The sequence below is a fragment of the Tachyglossus aculeatus genome, chromosome 4 (assembly GCF_015852505.1).
Source record: "Tachyglossus aculeatus isolate mTacAcu1 chromosome 4, mTacAcu1.pri, whole genome shotgun sequence".
Lineage (NCBI taxonomy): Eukaryota > Metazoa > Chordata > Mammalia > Monotremata > Tachyglossidae > Tachyglossus > Tachyglossus aculeatus.
The window spans coordinates 47,661,551-47,681,748 of record NC_052069.1 but is presented as its reverse complement, the minus strand read 5'-3'; the positions used below and the strand labels follow the sequence as shown (position 1 = coordinate 47,681,748).

At 45.2% G+C, this 20,198-nt stretch overlaps 1 protein-coding gene across 1 annotated transcript in view; it reads right to left on the bottom strand.

Annotated features, from left to right (window-relative positions):
- The window catches only part of DR1 (down-regulator of transcription 1), a 35,881-nt gene extending 16,541 nt beyond the window's left edge, over positions 1–19,340 (bottom strand). Inside the window, exon 1 of the mRNA XM_038745021.1 lies at positions 18,840–19,340. Coding sequence (XP_038600949.1) covers positions 18,840–19,059 — 220 coding nt within the window. The 5' untranslated portion in view covers positions 19,060–19,340. The remainder of the gene's footprint in view (positions 1–18,839) is intronic.
- Positions 19,341–20,198: the final 858 nt, after the last annotated feature.

The window sequence follows — 20,198 nt, the reverse complement described above, 5'->3', positions numbered from 1 at the left end:
CATACCATCCACAGACAGGATAAGTCATGACCCACGGAAGTAATCATACTCAAAGGCCATATACTTGAAACATTCATTGTTCTACATGGTGTCTCCTGCTCACAAGAGTTTAGGCCTGCTCTTCTAAGTTTCACAAGGATAGACTGAATAAACAAAGTTCTTCCTTTGTTCAAATATAACTTTTTTTTTTAAGATAAAATCAGAAATGGCTAATAAGATCTGGATAGGTCAGTGGAAGAGGCCCATGATAAGCTGTGTACACGTGGAGCCAACAGGCTTTCCTCAGAGGGATAGCAGGAAGCAGTGCAAAGACAAATTACAAATGTTGTGGCACTAAAGGCTGGGGGACGGGGACCACGAGGCAAAGATGTACTTTATTCTACTCTCCTGCTCTTTCCAAATGAGAGAGAAAGGCCTGCAGGGGAAGAAGAAGGGGCTCTTAAAGGTTATAGAACAATTTTACAAACTGGATTTTCCCCTGCTTCACATCAGTTTAGATTTATTACATCTTCCCCTGTTCGCCAGTCTCATAAATAGTACACTTGTTCGTCCATGCTAAAAGTGAAACCCAGAAGCAATGATGATGACGATAACTGTGGTGTTGGTTTAGCGCTTACTAAGTGCCAAGAGCTGGGGTACATACAAGATAATAAGGTCTGACAGAGTCCCTGTCCCACATGGGGTTCACAGCCCAAGGGGAAGTGAATTAAATGGTTAATAATAATAATGGCATTTATTAAGCGCTTACTATGTGCAAAGAACTGTTCTAAGCGCTGGGGAGGTTACAAGGTGATCAGATTGTCCCAAGGGGGCTCAACAGTCTTAATCCCCATTTTACAGATGCGGTAACTGAGGCCCAAAGAAGTTAAGTGACTTCCCAGTCACACAGCTGACAAGTGACAGTCGGGATTTGAACCCATGACCCGTGACTCCAAAGTCCGTGCTCTTTCCATTGATCTATGCTGCTTCACTACGGTTAACTGTGAACTCCGTCCCCCTCCATATCAATCAATCAATGGTTCTTATTTAGTGCTGTGTGAAGAGCATTGTACTAAGCGCTTGGGAGTGTAGGATACAACAGTCAAGTACCCTGCCCATAATGAGCTCAGGCTATACCACCACTCTTCCCACCTTCAGAGCTTTAAGACTACATCAATCAATCGATCGTATTTATTGAGTGCTTACTGTGTGCAGAGCACTGTACTAAGCACTTGGGAAGTACTAGTTGGCAATATATAGAGACGGTCCCTACCCAACAACGGGCTCACAGTCTTGAAGAGTCTTTCATCATCATCAATCGTATTTATTGAGTGCTTACAGAGCACTGTACTAAGCCCTTGGGAAGTACAAATTGGCAACATATAGAGACAGTCCCTACCCAACAGTGGGCTCAGTCTAAAAGTCCCGGGTAAAGCTCTCTTTTCCGACTCTATCTCCCTTCCACGCTGTCTAAGCACTTGGATCTGTACCCATTAGCAACCCCCAAGCCCCATACGTACCTCTTATAAATTATTTATTTATATTAATATCCATCTGCCCCTCTAGACTGGAAACCCACTGTAGGCAGGGACCCGATCTACCAACTCTGTTGTATTACACTCTCCCAAGCACTTAGTACAGTGCTCTGCATTCTGGGAGCAACCATGGAGGGCAAGGACTGCGTGTCTGACCTGATTATCTTGTAGCTACCTGAGCGCTTCGGACAGTGTTTGGTACGTAGAATAATTTTAAAATGCTTTTTTTTTTTAGCATTCCACAATATCCATAGTGCCAAGGGACTGGTTTTGCCCACGTTTTCCAGAAACGATTGGGGCATTCTGGGAGAAGACTGGCTCCTCCGCCAATAGTGACAAAGCCCCACCCTCTTGTGCTGGGGCAAGTTCTCATTAAGAACTTGGGGAGAAAGTTCAGTTTACTTTCCTGTGTTATATGTTTTAGATTAGATCCTGGTTGGGGCCACACCACAAGAACAGTTTCATATGGAATCTATTACTGCTCTGCTTAAACAGCTATAGCTGCGATAAAAAGGAAGCAAGGTTGAGCTACTTTGGGGTCATTTTTAGTCTGACCTCTTTTCGGGTCACTTCCCCAGGGTAAGTCTTTAGATAGCTATGCAGCTAAACACTTGGACAGAAACCCACAAGAAGCCAACAAGAAGTAGGGTAAACGCTTACTAAGTGCCAAGCACTGTGCTAAGTGCTGGGGTAGCTACAAGATAGATCAGACACAGTCCCCGCCCCACATGGAGTTTAACGGTCTAACCGGTAGTGTGCAGAGGAATTTTATTCCCATTTTAAAGATGAGGCAACTGGGGCACAGGGTGGTTAAGTGATCTGCCCAAGATTAGGCAAGGTCACTTGACTTCCAATCCCATACTCTTTCCACTGGGCCATGCTGCAAATAGATCAATTAATCAACAAACCCCTGCTGCAAACCTCCCAGCTTTGAACCTCTGCAGGAGCGTAGCATGAAGCATTTCCCACAAGCCTTGAAGCACCAAGTTAAGGAAATAGGACTTTTTTTTTTTCCCAAATGCTCTGCTCTAGCCCCCTTCATCTTTGTGTGTTTCGGTGGAGGGAAGGATGGAGAAGAAAGGGAAGAATGGGTTTAAGTGTACGGGGAGAAAAGGAGTGGGTTTGGAAAGGGGATGGTGTGGAAAAACGGAGGCTGTGTGGATATAGCTTTAGAAAGGATGAAAGCGCCCGATCTGCAGCTTTCAGACTATTTTACAAACATTGGTAGACTCAACATTTCTGAGCTAGGAATTCCTATCCTAGAAAATGAGCTGTCAGCAAACCTCAGAGGGCAGCTCTCGAAAGCCATACAAAACGGGAAGGTCTAAAGCCTGCCTGTCCCCAACCACCCCCCTAAAACACCTTGTCATGCACAGGGAGAGTGGCCTTGTGCTTCAATACTTTACCTATTTAATTATGAGTCATCACGGCCCCTTCGGGTAGGAGTGAAGGGAAGGGGGAGAAATGAGTGGGGCCAGAGAGTCAGGGAGCATATTACCAGGGCAATTTCCCAAATTTCAGCAGTAAAAAAAAAAAGAATTAAAAAAGGGTTATGTTCAGCCTCCAGAGAGTTGGGGATGTGGCTGGTGGTGGCAGTCATTTGCTTCTCCAGGGACAACCAAGGCATAAACCCAGCTGCTTTGGAGAAACCTGGAGGGGCTCTGAGAAAAGATCTTTTTCTCCCTCCAAAGTCTAGGATCCTGAAGTGCAAAACTGGGCTCATAAAAAAAAAAAGGAAAAGAAATCTACCCACCCACACAGAGATGGGGAAATCAAAGTTAACTGATTGGCCTAAGGACCCAAAATTGCCATAAAAGAGCCAGTAACTTCTAATTCTTAATGTAAATTTTCCAGCAAGGCAGTGCACCATTATACTAGAATTTTAGAAATCGCTACATACCTGAAAGTTTCTAAGTGAGTTTACCAACAAGGAGACTGATCATTTCATTTTAGTTGAGAACTAGGTCACTGGGATATCATCCCAAACTTGGGCACCTTTCCCAGCCTAATGTCAACTGTCAGTGTGGGATGGGTCAGGAGAGGGTGTAGGACAGCTAGGGTCTCAGGAGGCTGTGACCTGAAGTGCACTAATAACTCGGCATGTTCCAGCTAGGAAGTCCTACAATTTGAATTAAGCAAGATAGGTGAGGTAGTTTGGCCAACAGACATTTTATGCTTTTTCCAGTTCCAGCTAAGTCAGGATATATGGTCACCCCAACCACAAGGCACATTTCTGATACCTAAAATCATGGCCTTTTTCACCTTTTTAAGGGTGAAGGTAACACCACATATTTTATTTTCCATAAATATTCATCACTGAAAGAGGGCAAACAAACAGAGATGAAAATAACTGCAAGGATATTTGGCATTTACATCCCAGCTCCAAAATTAGTCTAAAAGGTTGCCAAATGATTACCTACCCCAATAATCAATTAATGAATGGTTCTTACTGACTTCTTACAGAGTGCAGAGCACTGTAATGAACACGTGGGAAAGTACAATACAATTAGTACATGTGATCCCTGCCCATAAGGAGCTTACCGTCTGGCGGGGGAGACAGACAAAGTAAATTATAGATAGGGAAATGGCAGAGTGTAAGGTTTTGTACCTAAGTGCTTGTGGGGCTGGGCTTGGGGTGAATTTCAAGTACTTAAGGTGTACAGATCTGAGGCACAGGCACCATAAAAGGGAAGGTGGGAATGGGAAACAAAGACCTCATCAGGGAAGACTCTATGGAGGAGATGTGATTTTAGGAGGGCTTTGAAGGTATATGGTTATAACTATATTTTATTTAGATATAAATTGAGAAGCAGCATAGCTCAGTGGAAAGAGCACGGTTTTGGAGTCAGAGGTCATGGGTTCAAATCCCAGCTCCGCCACTTGTCTGCTGTGTGACTTTGGGCAATTCAATTAACTTCTCTGTGCCTCAGTTACCTCATCTGTAAAATGGGGACTAAGACTGTGAGCCCCTGTGGGACAACCTGTTCACCTTGTAACCTCCCCAGTGCTTAGAACAATGCTTTGCACATAGTAAGCACTTAATAAATGCCATTATTATTATTATATTTGTCTATTTATTTATAGTAATGTCTGCCTCCCCTTCTAGACTGTGAACTTGTTGTGGCTGGAATGTGTCTGCTGTTGTAATGTACTCTCCCAAGTGTTTAGTAATAATAATAATTACGGTATTTGTTAGGCACTTATTATGTGCCAAGCACTCTTCTAAGCACTGGGGTACATACAAGGTAATCAGGTTGTCCCACATGGGGATCACAGTCTTAATCCCCATTTTACAGATGAGGTAACTGAGGCACAGAGGAGTTAAGTGGCTTGCCCCAGGTCACCCAGCAGACAAGAGCCAGAGCTGAGATTAGAATCCATGTCCTCTGACTCATGACTCTCACGGCTTCAACTATCATCTCTACGCTGATGACACCCATATCTACATCTCTGCCCCTGCTCTCTCTTCTTCCCTTCAGGCTTGTGTCTCCTCCTGCCTTCAAGACCTCTCCATCTGGATGTCTGCCCGCCATCTAAAACTCAATATGTCCAAGACTGAACTTCTTGTCTTCCCTTCCAAACCCTGACCTCTCCCTGACTTTCCCATCACTGTTGACGGCACTACCATCCTTCCCGTCTCACAAGCCCGCAACCTTGGTGTCATCCTTGACTCCGCTCTCTCGTTCACCCCTCACATCCAATCCATCACCAAAACTGCCGCTCTCACCTCCGCAACATCGCCAAGATCCGCCCTTTCCTCTCCAACCAAACCGCTACCCTACTTAATCTCCCATCCTATCCCGATTGGATTACTGCATCAGCCTCCTCTCTGATCTCCCATCCTCCTGTCTCTCCCCACTTCAATCTATACTTCACACTGCTGCCCGGATCGTCTTTGTGCAGAAACACTCTGGGCATGTTACTCCCCTCCTCAAAAATCTCCAGTGGCTACCAATCAACCTACGCATCAGGCAAAAACTCCTCACTCTTGGCATCAAGGCTATCATCTCGCTCCCTCCTACCTCACCTCCCTTCTTTCCTTCTCCAGCCCAGCCCACACCCTCCGCTCCTCCGCCGCTAGCCTCCTCACTGGGCCTCGTTCTCGCCTGTCCCGCCGTCAACCCCCAGCCCACGTCCTCCCCCTGGCCTGGAATGCCCTCCCTCCGCACATCCGCCAAGCTAGCTCTCTTCCTCCCTTCAAAACCCTATTGAGAGCTCACCTCCTCCAAGAGGCCTTCCAAGACTGAGCCCCCCCATTCCTCTCCCCCTTCCCATCCCCCCGCCCTCCCTCCTTCCCCTCCCCACAGCACCTGTATGTATGTTTGTACAGATTTATTACTCTATTTTACTTGTACATATTTATTATTCTATTTTATTTTGTTAATATGTTTTGCTTTGTTGTCTGTCTCCCCCTTCTACACTGTGAGCCCGCTGTTGGGTAGGGACCGTCTCTATATGTTGCCAACTTGTACTTCCCAAGCGCTTAGTACAGTGCTCTGCACACAGTAAGCGCTCAATAAATACGATTGAACGAATGAATGTCCGTGCTCTTTCCACTAAGCCATGCTGCTTCTCCAATGCTTTGCACACAGTAAGCGCTCAATAATATGACTGACTAAATGAGGAAAGGAGGGAGCTCTAGCCTAGAGGGATGACACAGGCAAAGGCTTAGAGAATGAGGTACAGAGAGTAGACTGGCAGTGAAGTGTGTGGGCTGGGATGTAGTAGGAAACCAAAGGTAGGAACGGGAGAGGTGACTGGGTGCCTTAAAGCCGATGGTAAGGCATTTGTTTGATGCCAAAGTGAATGGGCATCCACTGGAGGATTTTGAGTGAGGCGATGTGGACTGAATATTTTTTTTTTAGAAAAAATGATCCAGGCAGCAGAGTGAAGTATGGACTGCAGTGGAAAGAGGCAGGAAGGTCAATGGGGAGCCAGATGCAGTAATCAAAGCGGGATAGGATGAGAGCTTGGATCAGCATGGTAACAGTTTGGATGGAGAGGATAAGAATACTGTATTTAAAATGATGGAGGGGAGGGTAATAAAGGGAGTTGGCAGTAATTACAGCCAGCCCAGAAGAGCTTGTGAGAGGTAGAGAAGAAACCTGTCAACTTCATCCTGACTCCCCATGTCACCTTCCATTTCCAAAGTTCCTCTCCAATGCCCTCTGGACTAACACTAATGCCTTTCTGCCTCTCCTGCCTCTGATTCTCACTGCATTACAATAACAGAATATCCTACCCCTAGTACTCCCCACCTCCATCACAGAACAAAATGTTGCCAATGAAATCAACCTACGCATCAGGCAGAAACTCCTCACTCTCGGCTTCAAGGCTGTCCATCACCTCGCCCCCTCCTACCTCACCTCTGTTCTTTCCTTCTACAGCCCAGCCCGCACCCTCTGCTCCTCGGCCACTAACCCCCTCACTGTGCCTCGTTCTCGTCTGTCCCGCCATCGACCCCTGGCCCACGTCCTCCCCCTGGCCTGGAATGCCCTCCCTCCGCACATCTGCCAAGCTAGCTCTCTTCCTCCCTTCAAAGCCCTACTGAGAGCTCACCTCCTCCAGGAGGCCTTCCCACACTGAGCCCTCTCTTTCTTCTCCCCCTTCTCTCCCTCCCCCCCACCTTACCTCCTTTCCATCCCTACAGGACCTATATATATGTATATATGTTATACATGTTTATTACTCTATTTTACTTGTATATATTTATTCTATTTATTTTATTTTGTTAATACGTTTTGTTTTGTTGTCTGTCTCCCCCTTCTAGACTGTGAACTCGCTGTTGGGTAGGGACAGTCTCTATATGTTGCTAACTTGTACTTTCCAAGCGCTTAGTACAGTGCTCTGCACACAGTAAGCGCTCAATAAATACGACTGAATGAATGAAACTTTTCTATAAGAAAAAAAGCTGCTTGAAATTGCCAATATATCTAATAATAACTAGAAACAGCCAACATTCTTAAAAATTCCACAAAGATGGCACTAAATATTTTAAACACAATATGCTCCACAATCAATACTAGTTTTTGCTTACTAAATAATTTTACAGGTTTATCCAGGTTAAATGTACAGCCTTATTTTATTCAACTTATGTACTGAAGGAAAACTATTGGGTTCCAAGATGATATTCCTGATGGTGAGACTGATTCCATGAGTGCAGGTGTCAGAGAGACACTTTTGGACACTTTAACCATGAAAATCCACCTGTGTACCTTTTGAGGCTCTTCAACATTCGCGGAAGCATTGCTCAATGCTTAACCAATGGTTAAGAGGGGGAAAGTACAGCTCTATAGTGTTATACTTTCCCCATGCCTTTAGTATGGTGTTCTACAAACAGTAAAGTGCCTATTAGATCCTACTGACTGACTGATCTCCTACTAACAGGATACGTGTTTAATTTGTTTTGGCAGTTTTGATGACGGTTTGCACTGAGCCATCCATGCTCTATGGACTGAGTCCTCAACCCCAAGGGCTTACAGTGAAAGATGACTGGTAGGGAGACCAGGAGTAGCCTGAAGTCACGGGAAAAGGAGTACCCACCACTACGCCCTCATCTACTTGGTAAAACTACAATACTGGTAGCCATATTGTCAACTATCATGATGATGATGGTATTTGTTATGCACTTACTATGTGCCAAGCACTTGCGATAGTCATATTGACTATCAACAGTGATAGTCAACATCATCCTGACTATGATACTCAAGAGTGGAAAGCGTTGGAGGGGAGCAATTTTCACTTTTTTGGTGAAAATTAGGGGAAAAAGCAAAAAAACATCAAATGGCACACTAAACAATGAATAGAAACAAAATGCACTGTTATCCCCCACACGCTGGAGCCAGAAAGCAGCGGGAGCATTGGACAGAGCACACAGAAGCCCAGGAAATTCTTTGAGAGCACACCAGATTTTTTTCTGGGCAGATTTGGAAGGCCTGATCCCTGTGAAATCAACCTCACGCCTGGCTAATCCGTGCACTAAGATCGACACTGTATTTTCTGGACAATGAATCCTTTTCATCATGCAGTGCCCTTGTTCACAGAAAGTACAATCTGGAAGACCTCCCTTCCTCCAGCATCTCCCCTCTCCAGTCCATACTTGATTCTGCTGTCCAGATCGTTTTTCTAAAACATCATTCTGCACACGTCTCCCCACTCCTCAAAATCCTCCAGCAGTTGCCCACTCCTCTATGCTCAAGCAGAAATTCTTGACCAGAGAATCTGGGTTCTAATTTCAGCTCCACCACTACCTTCTGCTGTGGGCAAGTAACTGAACTTCTCTGGGCCCCAGTTTCCTCTTTTGTAAAAAAAGAAATTAAATTCCTGTTGTCCCTCCCTCTAAGCCCCACGGGTAACAGAGACTGCATTCGACCTAATAACCTTGTAACTACACTAGAGCTCCGTTTGGTGCTTGAAATATAGTAAGAGCTTAAATACCCCAATTATTATTTGCTTTAAGGTACTCAATCAGCCTTCTCTCCCCTGCTTATTCTCATTCCGCTCCACCCTATTTTACTCCGCTTTACTCTTGGCTCCAGCCACCCACTCTCATCCTCCTTTCTGCCTATAACTCTGTCCCCCTTTACATCTGGCAGATCATCTGCTCTTCTAATCTTCAAGGCCCACCACATCAAGGAAATCGCACTCCCTCCAGGAGGCCTTCCCTAATAAATCTCCCACCTCTCCACCATATTTCCTCATCTACACTTCAGCAATTCCGTATCACCTAAGAACTCGAGTACTCACACAGTTAAGACTTAGTTGCATATCTTTATATTCTATTACGTCCCCTTATATTTCAGTTCCTTTCTCCCCAACTAGACTGTAAACTCAGGTCTACTAACTACTGTAGTCTTCCAAGCATATAGTACAATACTCTGCACAAAGTACTCAAGCTTACTTACGAATGGTTGGGCGCAACACTTGTAGATCGTAAAGGAGTAGCATACAAAAAATTCACCCTCTGCACTGCACCAGCCAGAAACAGGGGACTATTGATTTTCTCATGCATCTCAGGCCAGTAGAGGAACATATAACAAGAGAAATGCTGCTTCTCCTCTCTTGTTGTCTGGAGCCAGTTAGTACACCTTTGTGGTTACTTGTGACTGTGCACTTCCAATGTACAAAGTATTGGCAAGTGAAAGGATAAAGAAGTGCTATTACATAGTGATACTGAATCACTACTTAGTAACTGCAATAGTCTTTAGTCAGCTCAGGTTTAAATTACAGATACTACAACTAGGAGGAAGTCTAATTTCATTAATATGTTCATTTTTAAATTATACTTTCCCCAATCATTTTATGAAAAAATGATTTACCATGCAAATGATCCTTCTATTGTCATTAACATATCCATTTCCAACCGAAAAATTGGAAACACACATATGTATGTAATTTCAGAAGCTATTTTCCAATTATTTCCCCCAACCTACTCTCCGAAACTTTGGTTGTGAGGTGGGGGGGAGGGGGAGAGGGAGAGAGAAAAGCAGCGTGGCTAAATGGAAAGCGCACGGGCTTGGGAGTCTGAGGTTGTGGGTTCTAATCCTGGCTCCGCCACTTGTCAGCTGTGACTTTGGGCAAGTCACTTAACTTCTCTGGGCCTCAGTTACCTCATCTGTAAAATGGGGATGAAGACTGTGAGCCCCATGTGGGACAACCCGATTACCTTGTATCCCCCCAGTGCTTAGATCGGTGCTTGGCACATAGCGCTTAACAAATGCCATTATTATTTATTATATTCTATATATAATATATACACATATTATTATCAACTACCTTAACAAATGTCATTATTATCATCAATAATAATAATAATAATAATAATAACAGTGGCATTTGTTAAGGGCTTACTATGTGCCAGACACTGTACTAAGTGCTGGGATCAATACAAGTAAATCAGGTTGGATACAGTGCCTGTCCCACATGGGGCTCCCGGGTCTTAATACTCATTTGACAGATGAAGTAATTGAGGCACAGAGAAGTGAAGTGACTTGCCCAAAGTCACACAGCAGAAGCAGCGTGGCTCAGTGGAAAGAGCACGGGCTTTGGAGTGAGAGGTGAGGGGTTCAAATCCCAGCTCCGCCAATTGTCAGCTGTGTGACTTTGGGCAAGTCACTTAACTTCTCTGGGCCTCAGTTACCTCATCTGTAAAATGGGGATGAAGACTGTGAGCCCCCCGTGGGACAACCTGACCACCCTGTGACCTCCCCAGCGCTTAGAACAGTGCTTTGCACATAGTAAGCGCTTAATAAATGCCATTATTATTATTATTATTATTATCAAATGGAGGAGCTGGGACTATAACCCAGTCCTTCTGACCCTCAGGCCTGGGCTCTACCCACTAGGCATGCTGCTTTGAAATGCATCTCCCCCCACCACCTATCCAATTCATTCAGCCCCACACTATGAAGAATTCCTAGCCCCTCCACCTATCCAAATCATTCACCTCTACGCCATGAGGAATTCCAGCAGGGACATGCTCCCATCCAGGCAGGCTGCAGACATCTCCACAACAGAATGAACCCACCACCAGTCAGTCGGTCCCAAATCGGGGACCACGCGGGTCTGCAGTGCCGGAGAGAGGCATGTGGTAAGCACTTAGTAAATGCCATTAATACTACTACTCCACAGCTCCACAATAAGAATCTTTTAAGCGGTGATTTAAAAATACAGTCCTTTCATTTAATCAATGGTATTTATTGAGCGCTTACTGTGTGCAGAGCACTGTACTCAGCGCTTGGGAGAGCACATGCAACAGAACTGACAGGCACAACGACCTTATTATAGTCTAGAAGGGGATTTTATTAACACAAGTTTTCATCCCTCGATTTCATTCTATCCAAAATGAGTTATCAAGGAACCTTCTTCCCACAACACACCTGGATTATTTTCATTCATTCAATCGTATTTATTGAGCGCTTACTGTGTGCAAAGCATTGTACTAAGCGTTGGATTCTTCCAACAAGACAGCGTGGTAAGGTTCTTGGACATGCACAAAATATCAGTAGAGATGTATTACATGGCCAGTTTTCGTGAGCACAGGGTTCTTTGATCCAGAACACAAACCCAGTGTTCCAAAACTGATTATTTTGCTGTGGCTACTATTGCAGCACAACATTTTAATGACTGCATCTTTAAAAACTTGATTTAGATTAAGTTGAGGGGATCTAGTAAAATAAAAATGAAATTTTCAAAGGAATTACCTTGATTCTTTGATTTTTAATGGCCACACTGAATAGCCCCATTACCACTAATCTATATTTCATGAAGCAGCAAAACCAGCAATAGGCTGCTTCTGAATCACAAGTTACTTTTGGTTGAAGCGCAAGTACAGCATGTCCCCTTTCACAGGATTCACTTCTTTGGATAAATTACCGTTTTTAATTTTGGGACACCAGAGAAGTTACCCTTTTTATTCTGATTCTAAATCGTGACTCACAATTTAGCGACATCCACACCCACACATTTTTCAGAATGCAGAAATACCATATTGTTTGCTCCACCAGCATTTTTTTTCCATTATGTCAATCAAATCTAAACATACCATAGAACAGAATAAGCTGTGCCCAGGGAGCCTGTTTGTAAGGTATTATTAAATTCTGGAAAGATCTCAACTTCAGTAGTGAAGGTTGAGGCACACTCTTTTTTAAGTTTGTTCATGCTTCTTTTCATAAAAAAAGCAACACAAAAGGATTATTTATTATATTGACATTGCAATAAAATGCTTCCTTACCTCTCAGATTGTGAGCCCCATGTTAGATTGTGAGCTCATTCTCTTGCATCTACCCCAGCATGGGACTGTCATATAGTAAGCACTTCATAGAAACCCTCATTATTACTAAGACTTTCTATTATGGATAATCTTGTATAGTAGATGCTACAGTAAGTAGTTCTGACAAATCAGAAAGAGCCAAGATAAAAATTCAGCCCAAAGGAAGCACTCTGCTGAACTGTCATTTTTCAGCACAGTAAGCAGATGCAGCTGCAAAACAGAAAATCTATATTGATTGATGATGTCTTTGTGATGGCAAAAACCTTTTTAATGGGGTTTTAGGTCTCCTTTCCAACAAGAACATGGGGTAGATTTTACAGCTACCCAGCAGAGAGTCAAGATCTTCACATTTATTCCTTTCATCAATACTCAGAGTAAAATATCACCTGCTCCGCACACAGTAAGCACTCAATAAATACGATTGACTGACTGACCTGCACACTATGAGATCTTTGCCAATCAATGAGTGCCCTGAAACCAAGTATTCTCCATCTCAGAAAAGTGGGTTTCTTCTCTTTATAATTACAGAAAACAGCAATTGGTTTTAACAAAACTCAGATTCATTCATTCATTCAATCGTATTTATTGAGCACTTAGTGTGTGCAGAGCACTGTACTAAGCGCTTGGGAAGTACAAATTGGCTGCTGTAGTTAATCCGCTTGATATATTGATATATATATGTATAGATACACACATAGAAAGTACTGAGAGCACTCAGGTTGCAACAGTAATTGCTGCAGTTTACATCACTGCTGTGGGGTGGAGTTAACACTATTAAATTAAACACACAGGAACATCAGGAATAAAAACCAAACAGTTACATAGTCCTTTTCATGAAGGTTTTTTGGGAAACTACCAGGTTCTGTATTACCTAAAGGCACCCCAAAAGGTCCATCATGATGGGTAACAACACACAAACAATCCCCAAACATCTCTATTTGGTCATTTAAAAGGTGGGGGGAAAAAAAACCCACAAATCTAATATGGCAGCTGAAGAAACAGTTTATGCTTTCGCATACAAACATGGCTCAAATGACTTGAGAGTATATAAATTCAATTGATTATGCCAGCATAAAAATATTCAATAGGAAAATGGTCAGTTTCAGATTTCCAAAATAAGCTTTCCATCCAAGTTTCTAGCAACAACCAAATATTTTTTCTCTCTCCTGGCTAACGTAAAAAGCAAAATATAAGGGCAACTGTGATGGAAGATTACAGGAACGAGTAAACACGGCCCCTCTACAAACATTCTCATCTCCATAACATGAGGAACCAGTGTTTTTCTTAAAGTACCCATGCGACCAGAGAACACTGCAAACTGGTCTTTCAAGAGCAGAACCTATGCCCTTTCTTTTAAAAAATAAATATGATTTCCTACACTGCCCTTTCAGGAAAAAGAAAGGGTGACTGGCAAAGGATTCTTCACTCCTTTCAGGTAGAGGATAAAGAAAGAAAGCTATACTTTTTAGGGAACCATGGAATGTTATTTAAATCTCTCCGGGAGAATAAGTCAATCCCCACCCGTTTGCCACTGTTTTGGGGTGACCTTGGGCAAGCCGGCTAATCGCGCTGCTTCGGTTTGGCTATGTGCAAAAAGGCTACCACTTCCCCGTAGGGGATGTTATGGGCCATAATTAATCCCGGGAATGATTAACTTGTAGTCACTGTGCATAAAAAGGTGTCACACGAGTGCCAAGTGCTTTTTCTTCGGCAATACGAGCCTTTATTGCACGGGTGACCTTTTTATTTTTATTTTTTTTGGTGTTTTCGGGATAGGGCCGGTGGAGGGACCTCTCCTTTATTTATTCATTCGTTCATTCAATCGTATTTATTGAGCACTTACTGGATGCAGAACACTATACTAAGCGCTTGGAAAGTACAAGGAGTCAGAGGTCATGGGCTCTAATCCCGCCTCCGCCATTGTCTGCTGGGTGACCCTGGGCAAGTCACTTAACTTCTCTGTGCCTCTGTGACCTCATCTATAAAATGGGGTTTGAGACTGTGAGCCCCACGTGGGACAACCTGATTACCTTGAATCTACCCCAGGGTTTAGAACGGTGCTTGGCACATAGTAAGCGCTTAACAAATACCCTCACTGTTATTATCATCATCATTGCAAATTATTTGTATTGATGTCTGCCTCCCCTCCTCTCTAGACTGTGAGCCTGGAATGTCACTATTGTTCATTCATTCACTCACTCGTAATTATTAATGACGAGTGAGTGAATGAATGAAAAATAGGGACAAATTAATGGTGACAAATTAAATATAAGCATTTATTAAGTGCTTACTATATGCCAAGCACTGTTCTAAGCGCTGAGGAGGTTACAGGGCGATCAGGTTGTCCCACGGGGGGCTCACAGTCTTCATCCCCATTTTACAGATGAGGCCCAGAGAAGCGAAGTGACTTACCCAAAGTCACACAGCTAACAAGAGAAGCAGCATGGCTCAGTGGAAAGAGCCCGGGTTTGGGAGTCTGAGGTCATGGGGTTTTTTTTAATGGCATTTATTAAGCACTTACTATGTGCAAGGCACTGTTCTAAGCGCTGGATTCTAATCCCTGCTCCGCCATTTGTCAGCTGTGTGACCTTGGGCAAGTCACTTCACTGGGCCTCAGTCAACTCATCTGGAAAATGGGGATTAAGATTGTGAGCCCCACATGGGATAAATTGATCTCCTCGTATCCTCCCCAGAGCTTAGAAAGGTGTTTGGCACATAGTAAGCGCTTAACAAATACTCATGACCTCCCACTCCCAAGCCCGGGCTCTTTCCACTTAGCCCCGCTGGGTGCTTACTGTGTGCAGAACACTGTACTAAGCACTCTTTCATCCATTCATTCAATCGTATTTATTGAGCGGTTACTATGTGCAGACCACTGTACTACGCACTTGGGAAGTACAAGTTGGCAACGTATAGAGATGGTCCCTACCCAACAAGGGGCTCAGAGTCTAGAAGCGAGCGCTTAGTAATAATAATAATAATGGTATTTATTAAGGGCTTACTATGTGCAAAGCACTGTTCTAAGCGCTGGGGAGGTTACAAGGTTGATCAGACTGTGAGCCCACTGTTGGGTAGGGACCATCTCTAGATGTTGCCAACCTGTACTTCCCAAGCGCTTAGTACAGTGCTCTGTACACAGTAAGTGCTCAATAAATACGATTGAATGAATGAATGAATGACCGTCTCTATATGCTGCCAACCTGTACTTCCCAAGCGCTTAGTACAGTGCTCTGCACACAGTAAGTGCTCAATAAATACGACTGAATGAATGAATGACCGTCTCTATATGCTGACAACTTGTACTTCCCAAGCACTTAGTACGGTGGTCTGCACACAGTAAGCGCTCAATAAACACAATTGAATGAATGAACAACCGTCTCTATATGCTGCCAACTTGTACTTCCCAAGCGCTTAGTACAGTGCTCTGCACACAGTAAGCACTCAATAAATACGCTGGAACAGTGCTTTGCACATAGTAAGCGCTTAATAAATGCCATTATTATTAAATACGATTGAACGAATGAAGTCAGGTTGTCCCACGGGGGGCTCATGGCCTTCATCCCCATTTTCCAGATGAGGGAACGGAGGCCCAGAGAAGTGAGGTGACTTGCCCCAAGTCACACAGCTGACAAGTGAGAAGCAGCGTGGCTCAGTGCAAAGAGCACGGGCTTTGGAGTCAGAGGTCATGGGTTCGAATCCCGACTCCGCCACATGTCTGCTGTGTGACCCTGGGCAAGTCACTTCACTTCTCTGAACCTCAGTTACCTCATCTGTAAAATGGGGATTAAGACTGTGAGCCCCACGTGGGACAACTTGATCACCTTGTATCCCCCCACCGCTTAGAACAGTGCTCTGCACATAGTAAGCGCTTAACAAATGCCATCATTATTATTAAGTGGCGGGGCTGGGATTTGAACCCGTAGGGCGCTCAGCACACCTTAAACGCTTAATCAGTCAATCAAGCGTATTGACTGAGCGGTTACTGGGTGCAGAGCACTGTACTAAGCGCTTGGGAAGTCCAAGTTGGGAACATAGAGAGACGGTCCCTACCCAACAGCAGGCTCACACGACCGGGGCGAACCGAATGAAGGAAGGGGTAGCCCCACCACGGTCGCCCTTTTAGTACAGTGCTCTGCACACAGTAAGCGCTCAATAAATACGATTGATTGATTGATTTTAGACTGTGAGCCCACTGTTGGGTAGGGCCTGTCTCTATATGTTGCCAACTTGGCCTTCCCAAGCGCTTAGTGCAGTGCTCTGCACACAGTAAGCGCTCAATAAATACGATTGAATGAATGATCATCTATATGCTGCCAACTTGTACTTCCCAAGCGCTTAGTACAGTGCTCTGCACATAATAAGCGCTCAATAAATAATAATAATAATAATGGCATTTATTAAGCGCTTACTATGTGCAAAGCACTGTTCTAAGCACTGGGGAGGTTACAAGGTGATCAGGTTGCCCCACAGGGGGCTCACAGTCTTAATCCCCATTTTCCAGATGAGGTAACTGAGGCCCAGAGAAGTTAAGTGACTTGCCCAAAGTCACCCAGCTGACAATTGGCGGAGCCGGGATTTGAACCCATGACTTCTGACTCCAAAGCCTGGGCTCTCTCCGCTAAGCCACGCTGCTTCTCTAATAAATACGACTGATTGATTGATTTCAGACTGTGAGCCCACTGTTGGGTAGGGCCTGTCTCATATGTTGCCAACTTGGCCTTCCCAAGCGCTTAGCGCAGTGCTCTGCACGCAGTAAGCGCTCAATAAATACGATTGAATGAATGAATGAATGACCGTCTATATGCTGCCAACTTGTACTTCCCAAGCGCTTAGTCCAGTGCTCTGCACATAGTAAGCGCTCAATAAATACGATGGATTGATTGATTTTAGACTGTGAGCCCACTGTTGGGTAGGGCCTGTCTCTCTATGTTGCCAACCTGGACTTCCCAAGCGCTTAGCACAGTGCTCTGGACGCAGTAAGCTCTCAATACGATTGAATGAATGAATGACCGTCTATATGCTGCCAACTTGTACTTCCCAAGCGCTTAGTCCAGTGCTCTGCACGCAGTAAGCGCTCAATAAATACGATGGATTGATTGATTTTAGACTGTGAGCCCACTGTTAGGTAGGGACTGTATATGTTGCCAACTTGTACTTCCCAAGCGCTTAGCGCAGTGCTCTGCACGCAGCAAGCGCTCAATAAATACGACTGAATGAATGAATGAATGACCGTCTACATGCTGCCAACTTGTACTTCCCAAGCGCTTAGTCCAGTGCTCTGCACATAGTAAGCGCTCAATAAATACGATGGATTGATTTTAGACTGTGAGCCCACTGTTGGGTAGGGCCTGTCTCTCTATGTTGCCAACCTGGACTTCCCAAGCGCTTAGCGCAGTGCTCTGCACGCAGTAAGCGCTCTATATGACTGAATGAATGAATGACCGTCTATATGCTGCCAACCTGTACTTCCCAAGCGCTTAGTCCAGTGCTCTGCACATAGTAAGCGCTCAATAAATACGATGGATTGATTGATTTTAGACTGTGAGCCCACTGTTAGGTAGGGACTGTATATGTTGCCAACCTGTACTTCCCAAGCGCTTAGTGCAGTGCTCTGCACACAGTAAGCGCTCAATAAATACGATTGAATGAATGAATGACCGTCTACATGCTGCCAACTTGTACTTCCCAAGCGCTTAGTCCAGTGCTCTGCACGCAGTAAGCGCTCAATAAATACGATTGATTGATTGATTGATTTTAGACTGTGAGCCCACTGTTAGGTAGGGACTGTATATGTTGCCAACTTGGACTTCCCAAGCGCTTAGCGCAGTGCTCCGCACGCAGTAAGCGCTCGATAAATACGACTGACTGACGAGAAGCAGCGTGGCTCAATGGAAAGAGCCCGGCCTTTGGAGTCAGAGGTCACGGGTTCAAACCCCGGCTGGGCCAATTTTCAGCTGCGTGACTTTGGGCAAGCCGCTTCGCTTCTCCGGGCCTCAGTTCCCTCATCCGGAAAACGGGGATGAAGACTGTGAGAACCCCGCGGGGGGGGGGGCCTGATCACCTTATAAGCTCCCCAGCGCTTGGCACATAGTAAATAATAAATAATAATGGCATTTATTAAGCACTTACTATGTGCAAAGCACTGTTCTAAGCGCTGGGGAGGTTACAAGGTGATCAGGTTGTCCCACGGGGGGCTCACAGTCTCAATCCCCATTTTACAGTTGAGGGAACTGAGGCCCAGAGAAGTGAAGTGACTTGCCCAAAGTCACCCAGCTGACAATTGGCAGAGCCGGGATTTGAACCCATGACCTCTAACTCCAAAGCCCGGGCTCTTTCCTACTGAGCCACGCTAAGCCCTTTTAGACTGGGAGCCCACTGTTGGGTAGGGGCTGTCTCTATGTGTTGCCAATGTGTACTTCCCAAGCGCTTAGTCCAGTGCTCTGCACATAGTAAGCGCTCAATAAACACGATTGATTGATTGATTAAGCGCTTACCAAACGCCATCACGATGCTGACTGATCGATCGATTTCGGGGGGGGGGGGGGGGCACCCACCTTGGATGACGTGCTCGGGGGAGATGGTCTTCTTCTCCGACTTGTTGCAGATCTCGTTGGCCTCGGAGGAGACGAGGTGGATGAATTCGGTGCAGCAGTTCACCACCAGCTCCCGGGCATCGTTGGCCACCCGGACATTGGGCAGGGTCTCTTTGATCATCTTATTGATCGCCGCCCGGGGGATGGTGAGGTCATCGTCGTTCCCCGACGAGGAGGCCATGGTGGGGGGGGGGGGTGGGGGGAAACTGAGGCCCCCCTCTCCCCTCCCTCAGAGGCGCCTCAACGGCGGGTGGGCCGCCCCTCTGGCTCCTGCCTGGACGCCACCCGCCCCCAAACCATCCTCGGGGCCCCGCCGGCCTCTCACAACGTGTCGGCGACACCCATGTCGCCGGTCCTGAGGGGTCAAGCGCCGTCTGCCTCAGCCCCCCAATGGCGGGCCTCCTTCCCCTCAGGCCGGCCCCGCTGAGGTGGGCGACGGGCCGCTCCCGACACCCTCCGCGCCGACCGGAAGTGGCTGCCTTGGCCACTTCCGGGAGCCGCGGCCTAGGCCCCGCCCTGAAGCCTGAGGCCCGCCCAACCCCGCCTCCCCTCAGCCAGAGCCTGCTCCCCCACGGCCTTCCCTTCGTTCAATCCCATTGATTGAGCGCTTAATGTCTGATAATAATAATAATAAATAATAATAATGGCATTTATCAAGCGCTTATTATGCGCCAAGCGCTGTTCTAAGAAGGGAAGGGACCGTCTCTCTATGTGGCCAACTTGTCATTCATTCAGTCGTGCTGACTGTGTGCTCATTTATTCAATCGTATTTATTGAGCCCTTACTGTGTGCGTTCATTCATTCAATCTTATTTATTGAGCACTTACTGTCTGATAATAATAATAATAATAATAATAATGGCATTTATTAAGCGCCTATTATGTGCCAAGCGCCGTTCTAAGAAGGGAAGGGACCGTCTCTCTATGTGGCCCACTTGTCATTCATTCAATCGTGCTTACTGTGTGCTCATTTATTCAATCGTATTTATTGAGCCCGTACTCTGTGCATTCATTCATTCATTCAATCTTATTTATTGAGCGCTTACTGTGTGATAATAATAATCATAATGGCATTTATTAAGCGCTTATTATGCGCCAAGCGCCGTTCTAAGAAGGGAAGGGACCGTCTCTCTATGTGGCCCACTTGTCATTCATTCAATCGTGCTGACTGTGTGCTCATTTATTCAATCGTATTTATTGAGCCCTTACTGTGTGCTCATTTATTCATTGAGTCGTATTTATTGAGCGCTTACTGTGTGATGATAATAATAATAATGGCATTTATTAAGCGCTTATTATGCGCCAAGCGCTGTTCTAAGAA